Below are 21071 nucleotides of genomic sequence, written 5' to 3' on the forward strand. Positions count from 1 at the left end.
AAGTCTCTGCCAAGCCCTCATAAAGCAGACAATTTTCATATTTCTGTAGAAGGCAATATTCCTTATAATGTTTAATAAACAACAAAGTTTTCTCCCAAAAGGTTTATTTGTCACATTTAAAGTACAAAATCAAATACACAGATCCAGATATGTGAACCATATATACATATCTATACAGCCATTATTTCGACTGAGACAAACCTATCTATACATTCTAATTTATCTATCAACACTATCCCTTAAGTAAAAAGCAACATATCTCTTAAAGTAGGTTTGTTATCAGTAACACTGTCGAATGTAAATTATTTTCACTTTATCACTTGAAACGGTAGAAACAGGTACCTCCTAGAAACTGGGGAATTACCAAGCATATATCCAATTTGTATAGATTTCCTAAAATACATTCTATAGGAATAATTAACCAAAGAAACTGCCAATCAAAGTTTTGGGGCCTATTTAACAAAACTTGAGTCATGGGAAGGCGTAAAGTTAATTAACTGCATTACAAGAGTATTGTTTTGACTTTGGTTTTACATGCAAAGAGGGACTTTATTTTGTTTAGTACACAGAGCATTTCCATGTCATATTTCCTGTGGAGTTATAGTGATAAATTTCTCAGGGGCTATCTATAGCTATTAAAAATTAAACTGGTCACTAAAGGAGGTATCTGATTGTTAACACTGTAGGTTATTTCAACCAAAATGCAAGAACACATTCTTTAGGAGAAAGGCAGAAATTTTAGACTACTAGATACAAAATGTATGACGTCACTGAACACACAGATATCCTGCTGATCAGGGGGATTAAGTTATAACAGCTTCTTTGTTTTACGATGTCATCTATCTTACATGCAAACCACAGGACACTAAGCCTCAGGTACCTAAATATCTCCATTTCAGGCACAGGATTTCGTTAGTGCCTGCTCCCACAACTGGGAACATACACACATATAGAAATATGGGTCATTACCAAAGATTTATATTAATGGCTTCACAATAGCAACACAAAATGTACTCAATGTCACATTTCCATAGGAAAGGTTATATATACACTATACACTTCAGCCTTGAAATGTGGACCCCAAAAACATTCAATTTGCAGTAATCAATGAATTTGGTGAGGGTCCCACACCCTCAAATCCTAATTTAGCACAGCAAAAGCCCCTCCTTGGCTGCCAAGCGCTGGCGGTGAACTTTGTCTTGCTGCAGCTCTTCATGATTTGGATGCCAGAGTTTCGTGATGATCCTTTCAATATTAAGGGCATAGACAGTATGTGTAGGAATGACTTCCCTGTGTACCTGGGATTAAAAAATTAACGCGTCTCCAATTATACTTCAGTAGACTTATTTTTCTGACATAGAAGGGTTTAGATCAACAAAATGTACACACATCTATAAACTTTCAGTCAGACACTAAAATGAATCACCAATTGAATAATAAGATAAGGAAATAACAAGCTTCTGAAACAGGAATAGGAGAATGAGGGATTTTTTTTCTTTTCTTTCTTTATTGGGGAGATAGAAGGAGATTTTCAGGATTTGAAAAATGAGGCTAGTATTAATAATGGCTTTTATAACAGACAAAACTGAAAAACACAAAGCCAAGAAGTGGGAAAAAAACAGTGAGTACCTTTGTAGACTTAAAGACTCTTTTAACCTATCCATAAATCTAGGTAAACTTTAAGGAGCCAAGACTTACCTGCAAAGCTTCAAAAAGGTCATACATGTTCACCGGAGGCAAAGATGCAGGCAGTGTGTCTCCAGAGCACGCCAGCAGGAGTGCAGCCTGCTGCTCGGCATCATCAGGGGGTGGATGAGAAGCTGGATTCTGACTAGCACAGGGAGCGGTAAAAGCTGGAGGGCTGAAAATACAAATTTCAGAAATATTCCCAGCATCGAGACAACCAAACAACAAGGACAGGAGTGGCCTGCTAGAATCTTATTAAAAATATATTTAATTGAATTAGAAATCCATTCAATGTCTACTCCTGTAGATATGAATAGTCTGTAATTTTAATGTGTAAAGGCTGGAAATAAAACGTAATGCAACTACATTTACCCTCCTTCTTCCACAATGGTAAAATACTTACTTAGCTCAGGATACTGAACCAAAATTGTTTCCTACCCTTAAAGAGCTTCCAGTTGAAAAAACTAATAGACCTTAACTACAGGAATATAACATTAAAAACGGAGGTGAATGGTACTGGAGACAACTCGTTCTAAAATGAGAAGAAAAGAAGACATAGCACAGAAGCAACAGGCAAAAATGGAGAGTGGGGAAAATTAATCCAGAACCTGCCAATTTCCCAAAATAGAGGAAGATACAAACTGAGAAGTCAGACATGGGTTTTACTTCATAACCCAGTAGGAGATAACCTACACAATGCTGAGGACATATCAAGAGGTAAAACAAAAGAGTAAAGTAGTAACTCAGAGGAAAGCACAGTGGAACGTTAGCGTGGGACTGAAGCATCAGACAAAAGCAGCCCTGTTAGAGTAACAAGTGGCCAATAGAGAGGCAAAAGCCCTCAGAGACCAGCCAGCAGGGCAGAGAGGGCTTGGGAGTCCCGCCAGGGCCAGACGCTGCTCCCAACATCACCCACTACAAGGAGCCACTTTTGGGGATTTGTTTTTTTCTAGAGAAGAATGATCCCAAACAGATACGCTTGAATGGGATTCAGACAATAAATCACCACATATGGCAATCTAAACAGTGAACCCAATTTAAGATGGGTTAAAATAGGCCCATGACCCCTGTAAAGGTCTTCAGAGCCATGAAATGGGCACTGGCACAAACTCCCACATGTGGTATCAACATTTTCTCTATCCAACTCTCTTAGCTTTTCACCTACACCTCCTGCCTTCCCTTCCTATCACTTCACCAATCACCCTGCCAGCCTTCCCAGTCATACATACTTTTTTCTCTGAACTTGCAAGTCCCAGTTATCTCTGTACCTCTCTTCTCCCAAACTAACCAGATATGCAAAGTCCAGCAAATCCCAAGAAATTCAAGTCACTTCAGTAACCATAAAGAAAATTATATTATTGTTTATTTTTTATTTCTCAAAGGTTTAAAATTCAGACTGAATTCCCTTTGGGGAAAGTGGAGGACAAAGGGAGATGGAAGGATAAGAAAGACAACACAGGGATGAAAGTAATCCAGGCTGTTTCATAAAGGGGTGACTCAGGACACAGAGACATCCTGAAGCCCTCAATGGGAAGAGGACACAGGAATCCCAGAGGTGAGCTGAGAGACCACGTCTGCACAGCAGGAGGCCAAAAGCAATGTGATGACACCAGGCACAGGCCACTATCTTGAGCTATGCCTACAAGAGCCAGATGAGGGCCTGGAGTAACACCTACCACTCCTCCTCCTCCTACCACCAAGACACCCAGTTGTGACCCAACAATCACAGGCCCTGCCTCTAACTGAAAGCAGGCTCACTTCCCCACTGGGCAGGTGATGCCCCTCAGGAACCCTCAGGATGCACTGCCTATGCACTACTCCATTCCCCCTAAGAAAGTTGGGGAGGGGGGATGGGGGGACAAGCACATTAAACCCACATGCAGCAGCCAAACTCTGCAACTTCACTTCTCATAAAAGGAGTACCAAAATAATTCACTAGATCTCAAGCAAGTATCAGACTTTAAAAAATAAAATTGTACTCCTATTAAAGGTACTTTAAACCTATGAAAACACAATTATTTAACAATTAATTATTTACACATAAGAGGAGTATAAACAACTACCAAAGATGGAAGAAAATCACAAGAAACGTCATTTACCTTTCTATTAAGTTGTTGTAAGCTACTACACTATTCTTCAGGTATGGCTGCGGGGTCACATTACTGCCAAAGGCATATTTAAAATGGCCATCTCGTAACCGATAAGCTTTCCTTCTTGACACAACTGACGTCAGTATATCTTTCAGGTGATTCTGTAAAAATAAGAAAAGAAAAATAGCATGATAGCCTCTTTAAAAGAAAATCATAGAACTTCCATTGACCAAAAAACATTTATTGGCATTTAGACGGAGATGCACAATAGGTTAGTATATGCTAGAACCAAATGAACGTTCATATGAAGAGCCACAGAGCCACACCAAAGGAGTAGGAGGGTATGGGAAAGAGGGGGACATGCTTATTGTCATTAATAGTTCTCTTTAAGATGGGCTTGCTATACATGAAATCTGAAAAGTCTTTACATCTCTAAATTGGCTCTTCTCTCTCAAAAATGATTTTTAGATGGCTTTAAAAGAAGTACACAAAAATGACTTTTTGAGATGGAGTCTTGCTTTACTGCCCAGGCTGGAGTGCAGTAGCACAACCCCGGCTCACTGCAACCTCCGCCTCCCAGGTTCAAGCAATTCTCCTGCTTCAACCTCCTGAGTAGTTGGGATTACAGATGCCCGCCACCAGGTCCGGCTAATTTTTGTATTTTTAGTAGAGGCGAGGTTTCACCATGTTGGCCAGGCTGGTCTCGAACTCCTGACCTTGGGTGATCCACCCACCTTAGCCTCCCAAAGTGCTGGGATTACAGGCGTGAGCAAAAATGACTTTTTAAAAAGAGACAAACTATGCTGAAACTTTAAAATAGGACAAAAAGTTTTAAGATCTGATATTATTGGAACCAAAATCCTTGCGTGAAAAGAACCTTGGCTCTCTCAAAAGCCACATAAACAACAGATATATAGGAAATAAGCACAAAATAAATTAGGTACTTGATTTCTCTTCACTTTCATGAGAGCCAAGTACACAAGAAAAGGTTCAGGAAGCCTGTGAAAATAGTGACAGAACTCGTCCCAGGATACCATTATAGGGTACCATTGTAGGGGAGCCAGGATCAGGCAGGGTGCTTCAATTATACCAAGGAAAATCCACTTATATCAAGACATTATTATACTATTTAAGTTGGTTTGCACACCAACTTATAATGTTTATAACTTATATTAATGTTTATAACTTCATGAGACAGCTGTTATTATTTTTGAGGTACAGATGAAGAAAATAGGGCTCAGAGAATTGAAAATCCAGTGTCACCTGACTGTACCCATGCACTATAGACCTCAACGTCAAATTAGTTTTGTCAACTAACTAAATGAATAAGATGAATAGACGAATGAAATCATGTGCAGAGATAAGAATCCTGCTGTTCAGATGCCAAGACTAATACTTTTCGGTGCTGTATCACAGCAAAAACAAGTGACTATAATCTTTAGGATTCTCAATTTCATTTCTTTCCTTAAAAACTGTTCCCCTGTTGGCAAAACATCAGATCAACCAGAAGAGTTATGCCATAAATAACCTTTCTGAAAAGCTTAGTCTATTACCTGAAGACAATTATTTGGATTGTAATGAGTTTCTCCTCTTAAAAGAAAACAACTTTCAGCCAGGTGTGGTATGGCTCACACGTGTAAATCCTAGCACTTTGGGAGGCCAAGGCGGGAAGACCACTTGAGCCCACGAATTCGAGACCAGTTAGACGACATAGAGAGACCCGCATCCCTACAAAAATTTGTTTAAAAAATTAGCTGAGTATGGTGGCGCAAGCCTGTAGTCCCAGCTCTTGACAGGCTGAGGCAGGAGGATCGCTTGAGCCCAGGATTTCCAGGTTGCAGTGAGCCATGATCGTGCCACTGCACTCCAGCCTGGAGACAGTGACGCTGTCTCAAAAAAAAAAACAGAAAACTTCAACAATGACAATTCTGTGAAATCAGAGTGACATTTGGATTCTTTTCTTGCAATACCGACTTTAAACAACACAAACAAGCCTATCACATTCAACCTGTAAGATTATTTCTGCCAACACAAACCAACCTCCACAGCATAGACAACAGCTGAAACTGCCTCCTCGGTGACATTGTCCAGCCCATGCTCATAAGCAGTCACGATCATTCTCCCTTCAAGCTGGCCTCGAGTGGGAAGCATCATTGTGTGGGAACAAAGTTTCAAGTCGTCATCATCTTGGGGATCCTTTGCCACAAACTGCTGAGCTCCTGAGAGAGGATTTTGAGGCTGGAATCTATGCTATCAGTAAGAAAAACTTTTAAAAATTACTCATCACAGTGGCAAACAAGACACAAAAGTTAACTCCTGTATTGAAGTCGAGATCCTACAAATTAATGCCACCAAAACTATACCACAGGGGTTAAGGGGAAAAAAAGTTAATTCATGCACAAATAATCACAAATTCACATCCCATACAAGATAATAATGAAGACATGGATTAAGGGGAATAATGATGGTTTGCATAGTAGTTTATTCTATTCAATTAATACCTGGGTGATCACAGAATGTATAGCACTGTGTTAAAAATAACTGACGGAGAAGGAGAAGTATAGAACTATATTCAAACAAGTCAGAGCATTTTAAATCTAACCGTAAGTAGGTTCTAAAAGTACAAACATATAATGAATGATTCAATTAAATCTTAAAAAGCCTAGCTAACCAATATGGCAGATCTAGTAACAAATATTCCAAGATAATGCTATGTAGTGTAACTATTTAATTGCTGTTATTTTCTACTTAGAATTCTCAACACAGAACCTAAGATACAGTCATGACTATTTATCTCAGTCTTTTTCATTCATAAAATCTCAGCCTTCCCCTGGGAGATTCTGATAGCCCATTCATATTCACCACTGGGAGATATGCCCCGGTAGCTTTTGCTTAAGGCCAATATAAAAGATTTTGCAGTGAAGATGTTTTGTCCGTGTTTGAAATTGATATTATGAAACCAACACAGTTATTTTCCCATTTTCCAAGCACAAAACTACTTTATACTGAACATGTCTTTTTAAATCAGACATGTCTCTCTACAGATCCCGATGCCCTTTAGATTCTTACTGATATAAAGCATAGAGTCAAGGTGAAAATAAGTAATTGTTTATTGATGTTAATCAATAAAACTATCAATACCCCATAAACCTATAAAAGGGTTACTTTGGGGAAGTTTCTTTTCTCTAAATATACACTGAAAAAAGCAATTTGTTTTAAAATGCTTCCAAATTTTATAGCCAAATGCCTTCATGACATCTCTACTAGTCCCCAAAAGGCTCAGGGCCCAGCTGGGGATCACCAAGATCCCACCAAAGGCCTGCAGGCTGCCTGAGCCCTTGGGACAGATGTCTGCATCCAAGAAACATTATTCATTCAAGAAAAATATTTAAGAGGAGAGACAAGGGCATTGTTTTGAATAACTGAAAAATCATTAGGTACTAATGATAACATTAATATTTAAGCAACAAACAAGAACTATAAAATTCAGACACCTAGGACTCACAATCCTTGAAACCCTGTTCTTCCCAAATCATACTCCCTTTTTTAAAACTCTACTACCAGTATTTTAATATTCATTTAAAAACTAAAGCTAATCCCAACACGCCAGTACTTCAATCAGTCATTACCAAGATCTATTAAAGAACAACCTACATCAAATTTCTGACGAACAGAAGAAAGCTTTTTCTTTCCTTTGGGTTTTCCAGGTTTTGCTGCGGAACCCCCTGGCCAGGGCAAAGATCCAGCACCGTCTAGGAGACAGAAATATATAACCCTAAGTAAAAATAAGGACAACTGATAACTGCTAAGTTTGTTTTCATTTGGGGTAAAAAGCATGGAATGCTCATGAAATGCAAATAAATAATGAATGCTTAAATCAAAATCTTCTCTTTCTACTTCTCTAAATAAAATCATCAATCCTCTCAAATCACATTTTTTTTCCTAGCTGCAACTAAAATTTTTTTAGGAAGACAAATTTTTTTATATTTTTAATTACTGTTTACTGGGTGTTTTGTTTATTAGCAGTAGTATTATCATAGACTAGACCAGCAAATTCTGGTCTAAGATGATGAACTGAGCACATGTATTTATCTCCTCTACCAAGACGCTACAAAATATGAAAGTAAGGAAGGTAAATGGCACACTTGCACAACAGAGATTAAAATGGAAAATGAGTGGCAGACACGATGAGATGTCAACAAATTTCTAGGATGGACTAAAAGGGTGCAGACTCACAAAGCAGACCCATGGAAGCTGTAACCTAGGCTAGGCAAGGAAGGTGGCAAGTGAGGCAGAAGCACGTCAACCTGCCTCGTAGAAACCCACAACCTGGATTGGGAGAATGTGAGTGAGTGGAAACGAGGAGGGATCTGTAAGGCTAAAAACAAAATTAATGGAATGTCTATATCCTTAAATCATCCACACAAACCCATTCACTCACCCCCAAAAGTGGGTTCAGTGCAAAATCAAAGTGCTGGGCCTCATGTTCAAAAATTAAGGATTTCAAGATAATGATGGTACAAACCCAAGTGCAGGGCCCTTCTGTGCAACTGCAGGTCACAGGCCCATGAAGGCTCATTCCCATGCACAGATGACACAGAGCAGGGTATTTGTAATAGCTGGGGCAGGGGGTTAGAAGGAAGGTGGGGAGGGAATAAGGACTCTTCTCTAGTTAAACTGAACACAATTTCTGGGATTTACTAAGGTAGTTGGTATGGATGTCGGTACCCTACAGCAAAGCTCTCTGCATACGGGAATTTGGGAGACCCCAGTTTAACAGTAGGCTTCCTGTCAGCTCACTCTAAAGCAAAGTCTCTAGGCAGTTTTATGCTTCATTCTTAAAACATGAAAAGGACAACAATGAATCACCAGATATTTGACAATATTCTTTCACATGACAAGAAAGAGCAAGCTAAAAAAACAAAAACAAAAACAAAACAATAGAGGTCCTAGACAGGAAATGCAAAAGAATTCTGATAAAATTTCCAACTGGTATCTGCAGAAAACTTTGAGAACATGTTTATCCATGAAACAAGATGCTATTAAAATTGCTGAATTAAAGAATGCATTCAACAGAAAGGCCAAAAGAGTTGAGGAAATCTCAAACATGGAGCAATAAGACAGAGATGTTAAAATCAGTAAATCCAGAAACAGATTTAAGCAACTATGAGGGCTATAGAAGTCCCACCAGAAGAACAAAAAAACAAAAAGTAGTTGCCTTTGGAAATAGGTCTGGGGTGGGAAAAAGCTTTTATCGTAAAACCTTCTGTGCTATTGATGTTTTTTTAAACCATGAATATATATTGTTTAATGTTAAAAAAAAAAAAAAAAAAAAAAGAATACAACCTCACTATAGTACACTTAAAACAAAAAAATGTTTAAGAAAGAAAAAAATCACCCATAATCATAGTAAAATGTTCCTGCAATTTTGATATTTTTGGAAAGAAACGTTTTTAAAGCTTTCAAAAAAAAATATTCCAGATTCCTCAGCTTAAAAAGAACTGTTTGGGAAGTCAGGTTCCTCTTATCTTTGGCATGCACAGATCTCACTTGATAAGGTCAGTCAATCTTAGATGATTTTCCCAAGAAATCTCTTCCTGATAAATGAAACTGGATGCTAAGTGATGTTAGGAAAGTAGGCTGAACATGCAGATGATGATGCAAAGGAGCAGGCCTGCAAACTCAGAGTTTACCAGCTGCTGCTGTATGGCCAAGCAAAGCATGGTAAGGCCTAACCGTGACAAAAGGGAAGGCTTTTTAGTAGCACTTAGATTTCAGTTTTGATCCAGCACATCCAGGATTAAGGCAAGTTTTTATTTTCTTTTGTTTTGTTTTCTCTTCTCTGAAGTTTGTGTCTTTATCTATAAAAACAGGCTAACACCTACCCTGCAGAATTGTTGTGAGGATTAAAGACAATGCATATAAGTGTCTAGTATGCTGCACTCAACAAATATTATTATTAATATCATCTTTCCTGACAAGTTTAGAAAACTAGAAAACAACCCATCCAAAACTGTGAGGTACAAAGAACTATATTTTACTTTTAATGGAAATCTTCTCTTTGTTGCTAACAAATATTAATTTCATTTTGAGAAATTTGGGGTGTTCAATGGAAGAATACATTCTCAAAATCCAAATGCTTCTTCATTTGTTTTAAAATAACTATTAACAAGCATTCAGAATATCAAAGGTTTTTATCTAATTAAAATCAGCCACCTATACTTACGAATACCACTTCAACACTTGTTTGGCAATTTTTATTTATTCTTTTAATTTAATTCACTTTCTTTTTTGAGACAGAGTATTAGTCTGTTGCCCAGGCTGGAGTGCAGTGGCACAACCTTGGCTCACTGCAACCTCCGCCTCCCGGGTTCAAGCGATTCTCCTGCCTCAGTCTCCCTACTACGTGGGATTATAGGTGCCTGCCACCACACCCAGATAATTTTTGTACTTTTAGTAGAGAAGTGGTTTCACCATGTTGGGCAGGCTGGTCTTGAACTCTTGACCTCAGGTGGTACACCCACCTTGGCCTCCCAAAGTGTTGGGATTACAGGCTTGAGCCACCGAGCCTGGCTGGCATTTTTTATTTTTAAAATCACTTTTTTGTAAGTTCATAATCCTACAGGGTAGATATTGCTGTACTTATTTTATAAATGTGAAAGTTAAGAACACCCAAGTAACTGTATTATGTAAGCTAGTGGCAAAACCTACAATTGAACCTAAGTCTCTTGACTCTTATCAACCAGGGTTTTTATTTCTGATCACTCCATTTATCTTTTGCATATGTGGCCATTTACAATATGCTTCCCTAAAAAGTAAGATGTAATCCTCACAATATTGGCTTTTCTGATCAAATTAAATTTTATACAACAAAGTAGATTATGATTTAACTTCGGACACAAAAGAGGAATGGCTAAAGTCTACTTGTATATAAATTAACTAGCACATCAAAAATCTGACACGGTGTAAGAATGTGCGGTGATGAGTGTGGTAAGGGGAGGGAAGCAGTCACTGCTCTCTAATACAACTCCACAAGCAAGTGGTCACAGTTTACAACACATTAACGACTTCTTTGAGGGTCAACGAATGAGGTGTTAGGAGATCTTACATGAATTCTTTTTTTTTTTTTTGAACACAGTTTCACTCTGTCACCAAGGCTGAAGTGCCGTGGCACAATCTTTGCTCGCTGTAACCTCTGCCTCCCAGGTTCAAGCGATTCTCGTGCCTCAGCCTCCTGAATAGCTGGGACTACAAGTGTTAACCACCACACCCGCTAATTTTCTTTTTTGTATTATTAGCAGAGTAGGGGATTTCACCATCTTGGCTAGGCTGGTCTCCAACTCCTGACCTCAAGTGATCCGCCCACCTTAGCCTCCCAAAGTGCTGTGAATACAGGCATGAGCCACCATGCCCTGGCTGTGAGTTCTTTATCATACAGTAGAAGTAAACAGAGAGAGAGGATAAAAAATACCAGGCATTTATAGATAAAACATAAGCTTTCAGTATATGATCATCAGAATCACCCTAAGACCTTAAAAAATTTCCATTTAATCTACAACAGGAGTTGGTAAGCACAATTCTAATGGTAACTTTTGTAGTCTTATGAATAGATATAAATTGCAATTTAGAAACAAAAAAACAACTGAATAAATCATTTGGCCTAATTTTTTTTAAAAAGTCCAGGATGACTTTTATCATGAGGAAAGTTTTCAATGTATTTAATTACTTGTTTCTGACTGATTAAACTAAGATGGTTGAAAGAGGTGACTTATAGCTTAATCTTCTCTTCAGGTTAAAGTGACAGGTTTCGTTTCTACCTACCCCCTCAACACGCTACTATCCCCTGCCTCTTGTTCTCTGCCAATAATCTGCCAAACACAGGAGCTGAAGCTTGACCTTTCAGGTGCTATCTTGCTTAAGAACATAGTGGAAGTCCAGGTTCCCAACATATGCTGGGTTCTTCCACCTCCCAAAAGCTACGGACACCTTTCAAGTTAGGTATCCCTTAGGTACAGGACACCTAACACCAACTGCCCTCTCTTCATCCCCCTTACCTTCTTCATCCAGACTTCCCATCCTCTTCCTCACTTCTCATTTACTTACGTAATCTAAAATGTAGCTGAGTGGGGAGTCAATACCAAAAGGCAATATAATATAAGCACAGGGACATGGCCTGCTTTACAAAGGCTCTGCATATTTGGACAGTCCCTGCTTCGGTGCCCACCCTGAGCCCTCTTGTTCCAGGGCTATCTCCTCGCTTGCCTTCTGGCTCTCCCATGCCCTTTTCTGAAGGACACCACCATTTCCCCCATTGAGCAAACTGGCCTGTGGGGGAGGGTGGCACACAGAGTAGCCTTGCCCAGCTCTCCCATCACAACATGCCCGGACCCAGGGGTCCACGGGGGCTAGGACTTGGACATGCCAAGGATTACACAATACCACCTAGGGAGAAAGCGCTTGTGACAATGAACATTCAGATAGCCCTTCCTTCTGGGTGTCAGAAAAGAGAAGCCCCACATCTGGCTTGGTTGAAAAACACTTTATTGATGTAGGAGCTGGCATCGTAAGACGAAGATTATAGACGAAATGTTGGTGTTGTGCTATTCAGTTTTGGCAAAGAAAAGTTTGGTGTCAAAAATGGTGATCACATTGCATAGCTCATTTGTGAACAGATTTTTTCTCCAGAAATAGAAGTTCAAGCTTTGGATGACACTGAAAAGGGTTCTGGAGGTTTGCGTTCCACTGGAAAGAATTAAAATGTATGCCAAGAATCAAAAACGAGAAATCATACCTTTTTCTCAAAAATAAAGAGTTTTTGCTTTTAAAAAAAGAAAAAGATTCTGTGAAAGAATTTGTACCTACCTAATAAAATGTTTCTTCTGAGCAGTTCAAAAACATCTGCTTTACAAACACTAGCTGTGTCTATTAGAGAAAGCTAAAGTCTAGTGCTTTGCTGACTGACACACACTGGAAGTATTTCCACTCCCTTACCTGGTGTAGAAACCAAAATCTGACAACGCGTGAGAATGGCCAGGAGGAAATCATTGTGAGAATGGACTGAAAAAGGGAAGACAGTGACAATCAAATTCAAAACATTTTCAACACAAGGAAACCACAACTTTGGTCTAGCTTGTCAGGATTTTGGATATCTCCTATTCTGCCATGCTTTATACTTAATTTTAAATATCCACATTATTCAGATAACCTTATACACCACAAAACCCAAATTTTACTTTTTAAAAAGGGAAAAGACTTTACCACAAATCTAGGAAAATTATAGAATAGTAAAATAACTCCGCAGATAATTATTTTACCATTATCCTGTGTGAGAAGTCTATGAGCTTCAAGGTCAAACTCCTCTTTGCTGATTTTCTGCTTGAACCACAGCTTTAGGTTAGCCCAGTATCTGTAGAGGCAGAAACAATATTAAGAACCACAGATTTGGCTGCTTCCAGTTTGTTTTCAATTGGTGGTTTTTTTTTTTAGAGACAGGGTTTTATTTTGTCACTCAGGCTGGAGTGCAGGGGAACAATCAGGGCTCTGAACTTCTGGCTTTAAGCTACCCTCTCACCTCAGCCTCCTGAGTAGCTGGGGCTACAGCACGAACAGATCTGGCTTCTTCCCCAAGTTCAGCATACATGCTCCAACTCTCAGGAAAGGAAATTCTGCATTCCCTGGCTCTGTGGGCTGAATTGTGTCCCCCCACAAAAGTCCTATGTTAAAGCCTTAACCCTAGTACTTCAGAATGTGACTGTATTTGGAGATTGGGCCTTTAAATAGTAATTTAAATGAGGCCATTAGGGTGGGCCCTAATCCAGTATGATTGGTGCCTAAGATAAGAAGAGGCAATTAGGACACAGACACATTCACATACAAAGAAATAACCATGTAAACACACAACAAGAAGACTGTCATCTATAGGAGAGAGGCCTCCTGCCAAAATCTTGATCACAGACTTCCAGCCTACAGAACTGTGAGAAAATAATTTCTGTTGTTTAAGCGAACCAGTCTGTGGTACTTTGTTACGGCAGCCCTAGCAAACTAATACACCTAGGAATCAGAATACCAACAAAGGAAGGAAAATCCTCCCTAAAAGGGGACTGGCCAGCGCAGTGGCTTATGCCTGTAATCCCAGCACTTTGGGAGGTCAAGGCAGGCAGAATGCTTGAACCCAGGAGTTCCAGATTAGCCTGGGCAACATGACGGAACCCCCTTCTACAAAAAATACAAAACTTAGCTGTGCATGGTGGTTCATGCCTGTAGTCCCTGCTACCTGGGAGACTGAAGTGGAGGGGCTGATTGAGCCCAGGAGGTCAGGGCTGCGGTGAGCCATGATCACACCACTACACTCCAGCCTGGGTGACAGAGCAAGACCTTGTCTCAAAACAAATAGAAGGGAATTGGCAGGTAGTCACAGAATTGGGCTCGTGATTCACTTAGCCCAACACTACAGCTATACCTTTGTTTCTCACTGTCACCTTTCTAACAGACCTACTCTCCAGAATCCTGCATTTCAGATTCACATTTCAAAGTGTGTGTGTTTAACAGAGAGGGGAGTAGTCATTTATATTTGTTTTAGGTGACATCCTTCCCTTCAGATAAACTCAACTTTCAATCTAACTGGCTGGAAAAAAAAAAAAAATTGGGTTTCTAAACATCTCAGCACAAAGAAAATGCCTGGGGATATGAGAAACTTGGTAGTTTTTAAAGTGAAAATCAACACCTAATAATAAAAATTACTAGGTAACTGGTAGAAAAAAAAAAATGACTTAACCTTTTACACTTTAACAAGAGTGTTAGAAATTAGAGTAAAATATGTCACTTTTCACATCACATCCACAACCCTTGTTTTGGTACTTAAGGAAGCTGCTTCTTGTTTATGGAATGGGATGAAAAATTACTCAGTACTTGAGTTCCTAACAGGAAAAAAAAAAAAAAACACATTTCTAAATGGGATGATTTAATATTTTCACTGCCATATTATGCCCATGGCAGGACTCCCCCTGTGTGTGGATTAGCTTCACGTCATCTTAGTATCTCTGTATGTAATTGACTATGATCATATGTAGTTGCATGCAAAGCTTTGGGTTCATGTTTGTTGTTGTGTTGTTTTTCAGGAGAAAACCCATCGCTTTTATGGGGCCTTAAGTGGCCCAAAACCCATGACACTGCCATCTTTCAGGCCCATTTCACTCAACAACAAAACATGTGCCGCTCTAGAGCTTGGTACCCTTTCCACTTGATAGCTGTACATTCATTAGTCAATCGATTAACAGCAACTTCCCAACAGTGGACACTTTTATACATTTTTTAAAGGACAGGAATAATAATGAAATAAATAAAATAAAGTTCCACAGAAAAACAAAGGTCTTTTCCTATCCCATCCTATTCAACAACAACAACAAAAAAATAGTAACCTAGAGAAAAACTCTATTATTTAAAAGTCCTATGTCAGTATTTTATAAGAAGCAGATATATATTTGGAATGAGTGAACTTGTTCCAGAACTAAAACAAGGCTCTACCAGGGAGCTCTGTCAAAATAATGCAAACTATTTTCTCCAGTGGCAAACGTTTTAGCCCAAAGAACTAGAACTAGCTACCAAAAGTTAAAAGACTTGCTCTCCAATCCTGGTCCCTGTGTTAACTCACTGTATAGCCACAGACAAATGACTGTTTCCCTCAACAATACTGCTATAGTTTGGACATTTGACCAAACCTCATGATGACATTTAATCCTCAATGGTGGGGGTGGAACCTAATGGGAGGTGTTTGGGTTATGGGAGAGGATTCCTCACCAGTGGCTTGGTGTGATCTTTCCTGGTGGTAATGAGTGAGAGCTCGCTCACTCTGTGAGTTCCTGCAAGAGATTCTCCAAGTGCTGGTTGTTAGAAAAGAGCCTGACACCTTCCCCATCTCTTGCTTCCTCTCACAAACTGATCTGCAGGCCGGGCGCAATGACTCACGCCTATAATCCCAGCACTTTGGGAGGCCAAGGCAGGTGGATCACCTGAGGTCAGGAGTTCAAGATCAGCCTGACCAATATAATGAAACCCCGCTTCTACTAAAAACACAAAAATTAGTCAGGTGTGGTGGAATGTGCCTGTAATCCCAGCTACTTGGGAGACTGAGACAAGATAATCGTTTGAACCCGGGAGGCAGAGGTTTCAGTGAGTCCAGATTGTGCCATTGCATTCCATCCTGGGCAGCAAAAGCGAAACTGTCTCCAAAAAAAAAAAAAGAAAAAAAAAGTGATCTGTACATGTGGGTTCCCCTTCACCTTCCATCATGAGTGAAGCTGCCTGAGGCCCTCACCAGAAGATGCTGGTGCCATGCTTTTGGTACAGTCTGCAGATCTGTGAGCCAAATTAACTTCTTTATAAATTACCCAGCCTCAACTATTCCTTTATAGCAACATAAACGGATTAAGGACAAATACCAAAAAACAAAGTCAATCAATCCCTGTGAAGGTGAGGACAATGGGTAGAAGTGTAAGTAGGTCAGACTACGAAGCACTGGATATATCTAAAGAATATTAAATAACATATGATCATGGCCAGACGCAGTGACTCACACCTGTAATCCCAGCACTTTGGGAGGCCAAGGCAGGTGGATCACGTGAGGTCAGGAGTTCAAGACCAGCCTGGCCAACATGGCGAAACCCTGTCTCTATTAAAAATACAAAAATTAGCCAGACATGGTGGTGGGCACCTGTAATTCCAGCTACTCAGGAGGCTGATGCAGGACAATCACTTGAGCCCAGAAGGTGGAGGTTGCAGTGAGCCGAGATCGCGCCACTGTACTCCAGCCTGGGCAACAAAGTGAGACTCTGTCTCAAAATAAATAAATACATACATAAAGAAATCGTATATGATCAAATCTATAACAGAAACGAGGCACCTATTGGAACATGGCATTCTACTGGCTACCAAACAAAGTGAGTTGTCTAGCAAAGCCCATGTCTTCCTGGAAGCAGCTTGGGCACACAACTCAACCAGTCAGACATGAAGGATGTTCAGACCACTGGATAAATAGCAAATAACCCATATCCAGCCTCTCTGCATAACCTTGTATGTTTTGCCTACCGCCAAGGACCACACTTATAAATAGGCTATGCAAACCAAAGCGAACTGCTCATGGAGGAAATATAAGAAATGACTGTACAGTACAGCAGTGTTACTATTTAACCAAGAGGTACTTTTTAAGGAGAAGGGAAAAGAACAATGAGAGAATGGAAAAACAAATTTAGAACTATGCCATACCAATAACTGTTTCAGGCATAAAAACTTCTTTTGATTGCATTTCAGTGGGGATTCATGCTCCAGATGTACCAAATTTAGCTTCAGCATCAGTATTTGACCAACATCACATAGTCGGTTTTGGCCTTTAAAACCTAAATAAGGAATGCTAACTTCAAAAACACTTTTGGCAGCCCTGAACCTGTAACTGATGAGTATGGGATGACAGAGGTCACCATTGCATCCAATCAGGGTTAAAGGCAATCATACACAAACCAGGTCCTTCAGATTTATTTTGGTATGTAAACATTCGCTTTCAAATATTTGTAAACACTATAGATGGAACAGAGTGAAATGCCTCTTATGTGCTTAAAAATGTAAATTTTGGCTGGGCGCCGTGGCTCACATCAGTAATCCTAGCACTTTGGGAGGCCAAGGCAGGTGGATCACAAGGTCAGGAGTTCAAGACCAGCCTGGCCAAGATGGTGACACCCGGTCTCTACTAAAAATACAAACATTAGCCGGGCATGGTGGCGGGTGCCTGTAATCCTAGCTACTCAGGAGGCTGAGGCAGAGAATTGCTTGAACCCAGGAGGCGGAGGTTGCAGTGAGCGGAGATCATGCCACTGCACTCCAGCCAGGACAACAGAACGAGATTCTATCTCAAAAAAAAAAGGTAAATTTTATCAGTCGGTATTACAAAAGTAAAAACCTATAGTAATTAGGGTGAAAGCTGTCAATTTTACCTATTAAAATAAGTAAGAATATTTAACTCAATAAGCACAGTGAACATGAATATTAAAAGATAACTTTCGGGGAACATTATAGTCGGGTGTGGTGGCTCATGCCTGTAATCCCAGAACTTTAGGAGGCCAACGCGGGAGGATTGCTTGAGGCCAGGATTTGAGGTCAGCCTGGGCAACACAGCAAAACTCTGCCTCTGAAAAAAAAACTTTAGCCAGGATTGGTGGGGCGTGCCTATAGTCCCAGTTATAGGCTCACGGCACGGGAGGATCTCTTGAGCTCAGGAGATCAACGTTGCTGTGAACTGTGTGATCAGGCCACTGTCCTTCGGCCTCTGCCACAGAGCAAGACCCCAATCCAAAAAAAAAAGGGGGGGAACATGTCTCTGGGAGTAAATAAATGTTCACCAAAAATTAATTATGCTAAAATGACAGTTTAGATTTTAATTCTAGTCTTTTTATAGTTTCCATTACTATCTTATTAGGATGAAAAGTAGACTGTCAATTCTGCCACCCCAAAATTTCACATGAAGGAAAAACTACAAAATTCATGGATGACATCCAAGGTAAGTAATTTCAATCCAGTAATAATAAAGAACAGAGAAGGATGAAAAGAAAGTATTGGAGAAAAATTAAGTATTCCCAAATTGCTCCTCCACCAACATCATTTAAAAGTATGCATCCATTGAGTCATGCAAATGTGTAGAATACCACAGAAGCCATCTAGCAGCAAAAACACGGGCACTACAATTTTAAATGTTTACATTTGCTTCCTACATTTTTGAAAAATAAAGTTGTAATAACAACATTTTGAAAATTTCCAAACTCTTCCTTGTATCCCAGAGGTTCCTTTTACTTTGTTTGGCTTTGGCCTTGGCTGGATACTGATTTTACCCTTGGCCATTCTGAATCTAACCCGACTGTGCACTAGGTACCCTGCCATAACCTGGATGAAGGTCTGGCTGGGCGTCTCTGGGATCCTTTACAGCCCCTCTAAGAAATCAGTCGGGAAACAAAAGCGTGGGTCCCAACCCTGACAGTGACTTTTGAAGTTACTTATCTGCACTAGGTGTCTCAGTCTTCTCATCTGTCAAATGGGAATAACAAGTGTACCTACCTCACATCTGTTGTAAGGATTAGATAATATATTTAGTGAGTTCAAAATGTTTAAATGTCCGCTACTGCTATCATCACTATAATTGTAGTGTTCAATGACTATGATTTCACCAGAGGGTCCGTCTGCCTTACGAAATTGCTGTCAAAAGAGCTTACCGATAATCCCTAGCAGATTACACGAGCTCAACAGGCCTTCACCTCCAGGAAGCCCTCCAGGGATGGGCCGCCCTGAGCGATGCCCTCTGGCTGGGCGCACAGGGCCCGGTTCACTCCGCCCAAGTCAGCCTCCCGCATCCCGCAGGCCCGCGCTGGGGCCCGCACCTGCTCAGCAGGCCCTTGAGTGCGGAGTACGCTTCTCCCGCCCCACCCAGGGCAAAGAGTCCCGAGCAAAGGCGCCCGCCGGGGTCTCCCGGGTGCCCAGGAGGCTCGGTCCCTCCAGGGCGGTGACTTCAGGTGGCCGCCCCGCCCCGGCCGGAGAAACCCCGAAGCCCCACCGCCGTGGACTCAAGGCTACACAGGCCCCCGGGCGGTGCGGGCGTCTCCGGGGCGGGCTGGCAGCCCGAGGCCAGGAGAGCACCCGCGTGTTGGCCTGGACGCTGCGCTGGGGCAGCTCTTACTGTTTCACGTTGTCCCCCAGGGCCTCGCTCAAGTTCTTCTTGGCCGCCTCCAGCTCGCTCACAAAGGTCGCCATTGCTCCGCGCGTCTCAGCCCGACCGCAGACCGCCCGGCCACCGCGATCAACAACCAAAAAACCAACGCGGCGGAAGGCCTTGGCTCTGGAAGCTAAGCCTGCCGCCGTCAGCCCCGCCCCCAATCTCTCAGAAGTCGTTTGTTTGGTTTTCGGCTCCGCCCGCCTTTTTGTAGGGAAGATGCCCAGCCAAACTCTGCTGTCTTCCTCCCGCCCCTCGAGTCACGTGATCCGCTTCACCTTGTCGCGCGCCCAACCTAAAGCCGCGCGCCCCGGCTCGGCTGCCGCGTTGCTGGCAGGCTGGCGGGTCCCAAGCCCTTTCATTCTGGTACCGCTCCGGCAATTCCGAATTCAGCCTGCTGTCCTTCTGCTTGGAGGAGTACCTTACCGCTCCATTTCAAAAAGTAGATGCAGTATCAGTTTTACTCTTTGCTTGCCTTATTTTTCCCCGAGCACTAATCGTCTCATATGACATTTAGTTGATTTATCTTGTAAAAGTTATGGCTCGAGGACAGGAGTTGTGTTTTATTCACTATTACCCGCAGTTCCTAGAGCAGCGACTGGCACATAGTGGATGCTTAGTAAGTATTTGAGTAAATGAGGTAATTATGTAAAATTTGGAAAATACACAGAAGGATAAAGATAAAAAGAAAGAAAAAGTGTTTTACCACTCCCGGACAAACACTTGGATTTCTCCTTTACTTCTCACACCCCCATGACTTAAAATACTCTGTATTCAATTTTGCACGTTTTTAAACTTAAGGATTTGTCTGTAGTATCATGTTGTCTTTATAATAATTTTAATGACAACATATTAAATACCCCCACAGATAGAAAGTACACAATAACTTGTTTCCCAATTGTTAGACTGTTTCCATTTTTTTTTCTGTTAAAAGCAATACTGTAATACTGCTTTCGAAGCATATAGCATAATGAAGCAAAACTTCTTTAGCCGTAAAACTTTTCCTCCTTTAGGATTATTACCTTAGCATAGAGTCCAACAAATAGAATTACTGGATCAAATGATAGGAATATTTATAAATGCCTTGGTGTATATTGTCAAATTGCCTCCCAAAGATTTTTAAATAATCCTAGATAGCTTTTAAATCTTGTGCGATTTCTCCAAAGAAGTCCCCTTAAGTTCATTCATTCAACTTCCTCACTGCCCAACCTAAACCCACAAGCCCTGTCCTGGCTGCAGTGCCAGCAGGGCACCTTCTCTTCACTTGAATTCATACAGTGAGCTCCTATGATGTGTCTGGAACTCTTTGGGTACTGGAGATGTACAGGTGAAAGGAGATACAAAGATCAGGCAAAGTTTCCTCACTGTGTCAAAACTCCGGGTAAATTTTGACACATTTTTAAAATATCCACTTAAGTTTTCCATGGCTCCCCACTCTCTGCTGAACAAATTCCAGACTCCAGCATTCAAATGTTCTCATGAACTGAACTCACCCTACCTGTGTACCTCACACACCACTGGCCTTCCCACTTAACCCCCACACTTGCACT

At 40.9% G+C, this 21071-nt stretch overlaps 1 protein-coding gene across 1 annotated transcript; it reads right to left on the reverse strand.

Annotated features, from left to right (window-relative positions):
* Window positions 1-87: 87 nt before the first annotated feature.
* TADA1 (transcriptional adaptor 1) lies at window positions 88-19781 on the reverse strand. The gene is made up of 8 exons (XM_011979894.1): window positions 19489-19781; window positions 13091-13182; window positions 12768-12833; window positions 7431-7528; window positions 5817-6026; window positions 3786-3937; window positions 1699-1861; window positions 88-1298 (listed from the first exon to the last, which is right to left on the reverse strand). Exons 1-8 carry the CDS (start codon window positions 19560-19562, stop codon window positions 1146-1148), a joined length of 1008 nt encoding a protein of 335 aa, XP_011835284.1. The 5' UTR covers window positions 19563-19781; the 3' UTR covers window positions 88-1145.
* Window positions 19782-21071: the final 1290 nt, after the last annotated feature.

Source organism: Mandrillus leucophaeus, unplaced genomic scaffold (genome assembly GCF_000951045.1).
Source record: "Mandrillus leucophaeus isolate KB7577 unplaced genomic scaffold, Mleu.le_1.0 Scaffold207, whole genome shotgun sequence".
In the NCBI taxonomy this organism is placed as follows: domain Eukaryota; kingdom Metazoa; phylum Chordata; class Mammalia; order Primates; family Cercopithecidae; genus Mandrillus; species Mandrillus leucophaeus.